Source organism: Dreissena polymorpha, chromosome 4 (genome assembly GCF_020536995.1).
Source record: "Dreissena polymorpha isolate Duluth1 chromosome 4, UMN_Dpol_1.0, whole genome shotgun sequence".
Classification (NCBI taxonomy): domain Eukaryota; kingdom Metazoa; phylum Mollusca; class Bivalvia; order Myida; family Dreissenidae; genus Dreissena; species Dreissena polymorpha.
In genome coordinates, this window is record NC_068358.1 from 127,273,071 (window position 1) to 127,283,164 (window position 10,094).

The 10,094-nt window shown below is 32.8% G+C and overlaps 1 protein-coding gene across 1 annotated transcript; it reads left to right on the forward strand.

Moving 5' to 3' along the window:
• Positions 1–4,753: 4,753 nt before the first annotated feature.
• LOC127878771 (oncoprotein-induced transcript 3 protein-like) lies at positions 4,754–9,886 on the forward strand. Its single transcript, XM_052425299.1, has 7 exons — positions 4,754–4,811; positions 5,066–5,104; positions 5,752–5,952; positions 6,102–6,266; positions 6,613–6,744; positions 6,938–7,052; positions 9,844–9,886. Exons 1-7 carry the CDS (start codon positions 4,778–4,780, stop codon positions 9,884–9,886), a joined length of 729 nt encoding a protein of 242 aa, XP_052281259.1. The 5' UTR covers positions 4,754–4,777.
• The last annotated feature ends 208 nt before the right edge of the window (positions 9,887–10,094 follow it).

Below are 10,094 nucleotides of genomic sequence, written 5' to 3' on the forward strand. Positions count from 1 at the left end.
GTTATTCTAGTGTACTTTTTAAAAAATTAAACAGCTTGTATTTATATTTTTATTTCAAATGTTGAAAAATAATAAGGAACTGGCATTTGTAAGAAACCAAAAATCATTGTGTAGCAAATTGATACTTCATTTTACAATTAGATAACCCAGTCATCTTGTATACACGCGTATTTTAATGTTGATTAAAATTGTTGTCTTTTTTATGTTGTTTATCCACCGCCAGAGGCGGAGGGATATTGTTTTGGCGTTGTCCGTCCGTCCGGCTGTCCGTCCGTCCTGCACTTTTGTGTCCGGAGCCATATCTTGGAAGTGCTTTGGCGGATTTCAGTGAAACTTGGTATGAGTATATATATGCATAAGAGGATGATGCACGCCAAATGGCATTGTACACCATCTGTTAAAAACAGAGTTATGGCCCTTTGTATCTTGAAAAAATGCTTTTTACTTTAGGCACTTTTGTGTCCGGAGCCATATCTTGGAAGTGCTTTGGCGGATTTTATTGAAACTTGGTATGAGTATATATATGCATAAGAGGATGATGCACGCCAAATGGCATTGTATACCATCTGTTAAAAACAGAGTTATGGCTCTTTGTACCTTGAAAAAATGCTTTTTACTGTATGCACTTTTGTGTCCGGAGCCATATCTTGGAAGTGCTTTGGCAGATTTCATTGAAACTTGGTACGAGTATATATCCCCCGCCAGAGGCGGAGGGATATTGTTTGGCGCTGTCCGTCCAGCTGCCCGTCTGTCCGTTACTTTTGTGTCCGGAGCCATATCTTGGAAGTGCTTTTGCGGATTTCATTGAAACTTGGTATGAGTACATATATTGATAATAGGTTAATGCACGCCAAATGGCATTGTACACCATCTGATAATAACAGAGTTATGGCCCTTTGTATCTTCAAAAAAATGCTTTTTAGTGTCAAATATAACACTTTTGTGTCCAGAAGTATATAGGCGGGGGATATCAATTCAACGAATTTGCTTGTTTTATTATTTGTATCAAAACATATTTACAGTATGAAATACAAATGACAAGTTCACACAAAACATTGTGTTATTTAATGTCTACAGTGTATTTTCTTTACAAACAATATGTCCTGGTTTCATAAACATTTTTAATAATTAATGACAACTTACTCATGTATTGGTTCTTCATCACCGATGGGACCATTTACATCAAGGAACTCATAAAACGAAACTTCAATGACATCTGGATGTAGACAGTTAGCTTTGAAGCCAGTGTGCTCAGTTATGCACTTTACCCCTGCCTCGTCCATCCTTTCCATCAGCTCTGGGTATTCTGTGCAGCATTTGCACTCAATCTGCACACGATATGGTGTGCAACATGAACATGCACACCTGAAAATAAAAGAAATACGTCGAATTGCAATACAAACATTCCTTCCTAATCAGAACAGGTTCAAGTATCCGTTCTAATTACAATAATTAGACCATACAACCTAGTCATATTCAACAAGCTTGTACTGTAGAATAACAATCAAAGAATTTATATTTTTGTTGCCGACACCTGCATGTAACAAAATTATATATTTACCAATCCGTATTCCCAACACGATGGTCGTCTTGGGCATCGGCAAAATTTTCCTCGCTGTCCGAGTCAGAATCAGAAAAAATCTGATTGACTGTCACTAAATTCTGGCTCATACATATACGGTTGAACGGAAAACTCATCGTAATCGCTATCATCTTCCATTTTTCAACAATTTTTTAACTAAAGTTGCAAGATATAATACATCCGAATCCATTTATTATGCCGGCTCGTAATTGAGTCGTTATTGAGTGCCTGTTACGTCACTTCTGGTTTGAATGAAAATGGCGAGAACATCGGAATGTGTGAAAAATCGCGACTTTGTTCTATTCGTTCTCGCTAATAACACCGTATTTGAAATGAAGTGAGGAGCGAAATAGTTTAGATATGCACTAAATTCGATAAATAAAGGTGTTTTACGGGTTTTTAAAACCGCGGCAGGTGAACTTTAAATATACTTCATGTTGTAACGACGTCACTTACCTAGCATGAAAAGCTACTGACATAAAAAACATGTTAACGAGGTCAGAGTGTGACCTTGCCTAATCACTACAAACGAGGAAAGATAAAGGCAGCACCACAGGCTTCGTAATATGTTGACTGTGGGGATTCTAGCGTACTAATCAAAATAAATGTGATGTTGCAAAATTTATTGTTTGGTTCGATAGTCACAATTAAAATTGCATACAGTATTAAAAAAACAACAGCAACATAATCCGCATCATGGTGCATTGTCATTATATTTTCGATAACATTTCTTTTTAAGTGAACGTAATAGTCTATTTAATAAAAGTGAGATATTTCGAATGCCTTAAAATCATAAAAATAATAGCGTTAAACTTACCTCCAGCTTAAATGCTTATACAATGTTCATGCTTCTGCAGAAAGCTACCTAACCTCAGCGTAGATTTAATAATAAAACGAACAAATATTCCAAATGCAAAGCAGTGATTCACGGGATTTCCAAAATATTTACTAAGCATTTAAATCGATATGTTAAATATAATAAGCATTATTTTTCTTGCTTATTAAATCAAAAGAAACCCAATATACATTTCATAAACTGAAACTTAATAGTCTAATACCTAAAACGATTATGTCATTCATTTATCGATATGTTCAGTAGTTGAATGCTCATGAATGTACATAAAGTTGAAAGGATTGTTATAAGAAATGGTGTCAAATTTCAAACACCTGAAAACAGATCTTTTGTTTGAGACAAATAAATCACTTTAGGTAAATTATCGATTTTACACAATTACGTCAGCCAATAATTTATTAATATAATTCAATAAAGATCACGGAAAAGCAAAAGATTCATTACAGAAGTCGTCAATGGTCCGTAGAAATATACATCATTCATGACACTGAATACTTGAGAAAATCGGTTTTAGTTACCCATTAATGAGTTTACTTTTCCCCGATCCTTCTTTTACCTTTGATTTATCTTAATGTATAGCTTAATTTTTACCTATTCATTAGATGATCTGTAAAACATATTGTGTGCATCAAATGTACTGACAGATAAATTGTATAAGTTAGAAGTGTAGATACATATAAAGTATAAATAAAAATGTCATTACAATATACATGACAATACATAAGACAATAATTGGTGTGTTTGAAGTTTTGATACGAATAATACACACAAGATTGTCACTGCGTTTGTGCAGTGTAGTATCGCTTGATGAAGTATCTGAATCTGGTGATTTACTGATTATCTTAAAGGTATTCTGGGTAAATGTTATACATAAGCTACTAACCCGGTGTAAAACAGCATACATTCAACTGTTTTCCAGTCCTTACGAACAACTGTCAACATCGTTTTTATGCTTCGCCTTATTAACAAGACAGTATTCAACGTCATTTTGCTCTAGTTCAAGGGGATTTTACCATTTATTTCATGATCAAATATTAGGCGTTCTTTTAAGTGTTTTATTGTTTTAAAAAATAACCTCATGTAAAAGACCGCTTTATCAAAACAACTGGTATCAAGGTTCTACAAAAACTTGTTAAATACATTATCCAAATACCGAACCTTTTGTTTCAGAAACAATGCCCAAATCATTTTTATGAATTCGTACTGAAATGAATGTTATCTCACAATCTAACAGCACTTACGTCAAAATCTGGTATTGATCCAACTAAGTGTTATTATACTAAACTTTACTACAGGCAGAGACTATGAAGTATAAAGAAGCGCAAAGGAACGTTAATTAAGTCTAAATTAAAAGACATTATTTTGCCAACGTTAAAGCTACTGCGTCACAGATGTTGAGGTGAATATAGATTAGGATAACCACTTAATTGCTATACGAGGAAAACGATAATCATCCAAGGCAGTCAAATTAGCACGGTTCAATGTCTACTAATTATACAAATACAATTGAAAAGACTTTGGGCCAAACCCCTTCTGAAAATGGGCTGTAACTTGTAATTGTTATACTGGCGATTATTCCAAATAGCATTGCTAATATTTATAAAAACGAAATGGTGTTATTATTATTATTATTATTATTATTATTATTATTATTTTTATTATTTTTATTATTATTATTATTATTATTATTATAATCATCATCATTAATATTATTATCATTAATAATATTAATATTATTATCATCATCATCATCATCATCATCATCATCATCATCATCATCATCATCATCATCATCATCATCATCATCATCATCATCAACATTATTATTATTATTATTATTATTATTATTATTATTATTATTATTATTATTATTATTATTATTATTATTATTATCATTATTATTATGAGGTGCAAAGACTACTAGTTCTTTAATGTCCCTTCATAATTTCTTTTCTCATTAGTAGTTTAATTTCAGATCAGGATACACCAAAAATAATTGTATATCAAGAGGATTGCACGTGTTCTTAGTGGAAACTATATTTATACTACGTGTCATAGTACGGGGATATCAGTTCATCAAAATCGCCCATGAGCTCTATATACCATACATAACAAACAAAAGAACATTCGTATTTTTGAATTGCAGCCAAACTACTATTGATCTATCGGTAACAAGATCCAAGTATTATTTCAAGTCAACAGACGCGTATTATGTTGAAAAAAAATGTTTGAAAACAAACCAGACTGGTTTATTCATATTTAACTAAAATATGTGTTTTGCATTTAGCAGTTCAATACATTATATTTATTCATTATAATATTCTTAGTGTGAAGACATTATAATGCTTTGGATAACAATTTTAATTTCAGTTACAGGTAATTTAATCTTTTAATACGTATATGAATGAAGTGCAAATATAAAACATTATGTAACTTTTCATTCGTATATGTAGATACATATTAAATATATACATGTTCAAACTGTGTTAACATTTAATTATGTACTTTTGATAAACATTTATAATTATATTATAGCTCCCAATAACTAATTGTGTTGCATGGAACACTGGACTGACAATACCAGTGACAATTAACGCACGTTTTTGCTATTTTTTATAGTTTTCGTATAGTTTCAGCGGTACACAGTGCACTTTGCCCGAAAACAGAAGGTAATTATAGTTTATTTTAACGCGTTTTCAAATGGGATTATGAACCTTATATGAAAATAATAAATGTATAGTTTCTACGGTGTTTTTAGATATATTTACCATTATATCAGTGTTCTATTATGTGTCAAATCGGTATACATAATTACATATAGATACATGTGAATACTAGTGATTAGATCAACAAATGACGAATGTGTCTTTAACCATGTTTTCTGCTTATAAATACATTATGACCGTTCATTTTATTAAGAGTGACATATGTTTAACAATCTGCCCAGTGAATATTATAGTATTAAGTAACTACATTGAAAACTTATAAGAAAACCGACTTAAATACATGCATTACTCTTAAGCAACATAATCCCGCCCGGACGTATGGCCACTCGGACAATCTTCTGATTTGTCACCTCGCATACTGGCCTCCTAGAAAGTGCATATAATATAAATTTATTATTTAGGTCTTGATACACATAACATTATTCATAAACTTGTTGTTGTTGTTTTTTTTCAAAATATTGTCATATATAATATGACTGATTAAATATATGTCGGCGCGGTAATGGCTAAATAAATAATACAAATGTTATAAGCTAACCATCTTATACAAACTTTGAAAACATAATACATGGTACGAGGAATTTCTTCAGATCCATGTTACCGCTACAATGGTCTCATTGAGATACCGGACATGGACACACGTCACCCGAGCATAAAGATTGGAACAGTGGCATACTCACAAGATGTTTACAAACTGAGGTTCGGGCTGTGGTACATCTCGGACTTTCCGTTGACCTCAGCGGCTGTGGAAAACGGCCATTGTGGAACAAAGTTTCCCATTTGGGTTAATGGTGGGTTGTGTTATGTACATACAAACACTGTCACGGCGCCTTGAGCTATATAACACGTCATCGTATGTGAGTTTTAACTTCATATAATATATTTCTAATCCACGTGGTGATCTATCTGCAACATTTTCAGTATTTGATACATTATATAGGATCCACACCAACCCCAGGCGAGGGTTATGTCAACCTCACTGCATGTGTGAAAGACTACAACGACACATGCGCGGACACCGTCACCGTGCTCGCCAAGAACTGTGGTTATTACTACGTCTACTGCTTTTGGAACCTGCCGTACGCTGACCAGAGATTCTGTTTCGGTAAGGTCGTAGAATATCGAGCACATTTGCATGTTAAATGCCCCTATCGGAAATAAAAATAAATGAACAATATTGCAGTAACCGTATGCCTGGAATGTTTGTGTTTTTTCAATACACGGACCAATAACTAGCTAATCGCTTTGGTCAATCAATATCATAGGCAATACATTGAATGAGGTAAATAATATTATTTTAGTACACATGTATTACACATACACGATTTAGTTGTAACGTAAACATTGTAGCCCAAGGAAACGTATTTATAGTCATACACAACGTTTCCCAACAATAGAGGACCATCAATTAAAATTCTCAAATATATTTCTCTTCAAATATCTGCTTTCAGATGTTGACCTGAGTAAAGTAACAACGACAACAAAAACGACTACAACCGCTACGACAACAACAACCAAACAAACTGCTACAAAAGCAAAAACAGCGGAATATTATTACCATGATCCTTCGAAGCAATCCGGAGGTAAAGTTCTTCAATTCGTACATACCGGTATCAACGTTTTGCTAATTTGTAAATGGATTGTTTTCTTTGTACATGCGTTATACCTGGACTATTTTATATTGTATTATATTTACTTCGTATTCATTTTATAACAAATATGCTGAGCGCAGTTCATAAATATAATGTTTATGTCAGCATTACTTTAACATTTTAGATTCCAAGTGTGACTGTTCCAAAAGTGAAGGGGTAGCTATAGGCTTGGGAGTGACCTTGTCATTGACATTTTTCATTTTCGTCATTATCTGCGCTTGTAGATACACTCCTAAAAAGTAAGTATGCACTATTAATAAACATTTTATTAAATTTATGCAGTTAGCTTTGAATTATATTCTGCGGACAAGAAGATTGTAATTGCAATTTAATTTCAAGCTATCTTCATTAAACAAAAGTAAACTAACTAAAAGTAACTAAAGTAAAGCAATGTCAGTGTATGTGCATTAACATTTACAGTAGACGTCTCAATATGGATTTACCTGCATATGAATTCTACTATATTTATTGTTTATAATAGTCTCAATTACATAGACCATTGTATGTTACCTTTCTAAATTAGAAATATCAGAGACTTTTGCATGTCTAATCATGTAAACCCATATGTATACATGTATACAATTACCAGAGTTCCAATTCTGTACAAATCAGTTCTATATTACATTATAAACCTAATAGGCTGTTGCTAATCCTTTTTTAAAACAGTGTTTAAATAATTGATTAAAAATATTTAGTTCAAATACGAGCACTATTGTGCAATTAAGAAATTGTTTAGAAAATCGAGTATCACCCCGATCAGATCGTAGATGACCTGATTAGCGACAACTTCTTAGAAGCCTCTAAAATACAGAATTGCTACTTAAAAGTAACAAAAAGACATTATTTACAAGTATATAAAAGACGACGTTTTAAAAAAACATAACAGGTTTTGGTACAACTTCTAATCATTCATGGGCTTGTGAAGAAAAAAACTAATTGATCGTTTAATGACATAGATAGATAGTTAGGATATACACTTACAGCTTTGTCAAATAATATATGTCTTAAGTCATGATATAAATAACAATCAGGGATAGCATGGCTCTCATCCCCAACATTATCGCAAAAGGGGCACTTCCGGTCTAGTACGTCCATCCGCTCGTATCGCCCGGTTTCTATTCGCAGAGGCGCTACACCACAACGGAATTTACTAAATGCACCCCGATGATACGGAGACATTATAAGCTGACAATAAGATTCCGTACTTATATCTTCCTTAAAAAGGAGATAAGTACGCAACTTATTTCTGCCTCGGCCTGACACTATTTAGAGATTGATACCAGTCTTAAATTTAAAATAAAACATTTATTATTCCATTCAATAAGGCATGTTTCGGTAAAGCCGACTCGATATGTATGTATTGTTGTAATCCATTTGTATTAAAAATATCACCGACAATATAATACCGATTTCTACAAGACCTTTCAGCTTAAGACTTTGCCCAGAGTGCAACACGCTTAATCATTTTAAAATCATGCATTGTTGATAGACATGCCCAAAACAAAAAAAAATGGATTTCCATTGCCTATTTTCCGGAGGCACCCATGCCATTTCACCCGAGACTGCAATTTTAGGAGTATATCTTCCGACGCCCAAAAAGAACCTAATAGCTCGATATTAAACGGCATTGAGTTGAGCGCTCTATAACCAGGTTTAAACCCCCAATGCTTTTCATTGACCGTTCCAAGGCGGTGACCCCAGCTTTATTCATATTTTGTGTTTATGTTGGTTTGTATTGTGCTGTATTGTGCTGTTTTGTACTGTTTGGGCAATCGGTCACTTGCCTTAAATAAAAGACCAACTAATTGTTTTTAATGAAAATTCAATACTGCTCCAGCAGCTGGAGTTTCACTTCTTTATATTGATACACGAATAAAAACGGTAGCACCAAATGGCAGCTCCATAACTAATAATAGGCCAAACAGAACTATCGTATAGGTGTGTATCAAATTAAATGGAAGTCAACCAACTGATTTGCATTTTGCAATCAACATACCAAGCACACGGCTTGCACTGCGAGCTATAACCTTTGCCGTTATAACATAATCCAAATGTTCATGAAGAACTAAACCTATATACAGATATCGATCAACAGTCATAAGTACATCTTTGCCACATGTAAATTGTATTTTAGTTTTACAAACATATTTAGGTCGAAAGTGCACAATTTTTATTGAGTTACAATTTAAGTACATATCATTAATGTTACACCAGTCATTCAATGCATTTAACAAAAGCTTTGAATCATGTCCATTCTCTGCTATCAACACAATAAAATCCGCATACAGTAGAATGCAAAGTTTTTCATTCCAATACTCTACACCTATATTGAAATTTTTGAAATATAGAGCAAGATCATCGATATTCATGTTAAATAACAGAGGAGATATTATACATACCTGTCTTAAACCATATTTAACAGGAAACCATTCAGTGTTAAACATATAAGCTCTAACAGAAGAATATACAGATGTATATAAGGACTGTACAGCAGTTAACATTTTTCCTTTTACACCAATATTAAACATTTTCTTCCAGAGCATATCACGATTTATGTAATCATAAGCTTTTTTTAAAATCGATGACTACAAAAAGTAGATTGTCTTTTCTTCTTTCTAGAATCAATTATACTTTTTGATGTAGAAACATGCAAAAAAAGAATTATTTTTCTTCGAAACCCATTTTGCTCATCAATAATAATATTATTATCTTCGACCCACTTTCTTAATTTTTCGTTTAAAATAGAACAATACAGTTTATAAACAGAACAAGACAAAGATATAACTCCATATGATGAAGGGTCTCCAGAGTCCAAAGAAGATGACTTTTGAATAGGGTTAATTACGCCTGACTAAAGCAAATATTATACAGAGGGTGTAAAAAACATAACCGATGTATCATTTTGCAAGGCTTCTGCAGGAATTTCATCTATACTATACTATGTGTGTATCAAGTAATTGAGTAATAACATGATCGCAGGTGCAAGGGTTTTTTCTTCAGTAGCATAGCATACTGTTTATAATATTTCAGAAACATTGTGTGCGGAGATGTTTCTTCCCCCAAGTATATGTAAGCTTTTATTTCTTCTATTTTTTCGTTTTATAATTTATATATAAAAGCAAATGAAGTAAGAAGTCCTACTAAAATAACTGAAAACAATTGTTTAAAATAACATTTGTTGGATCGGGATTTGAACCAGGGCCTCAAACGTTTTAACGATTTGATTATCAAAAACGCACGTATATTTTTAAACAATTTTCTAAGTCGGGTTTTTATGTCTC

Excerpts from the sequence above, each read along its gene's own strand:
- LOC127878771 (XM_052425299.1), top strand. The coding sequence starts at position 4,778 with ATGCTTTGGATAACAATTTTAATTTCAGTTACAG. Across the intron at positions 5,953-6,101 it reads GTTTCCCATTTGGGTTAATG|GATCCACACCAACCCCAGGC; the intron begins GTGGGTTGTGTT and ends TACATTATATAG. Across the intron at positions 6,267-6,612 it reads TGACCAGAGATTCTGTTTCG|ATGTTGACCTGAGTAAAGTA; the intron begins GTAAGGTCGTAG and ends ATCTGCTTTCAG.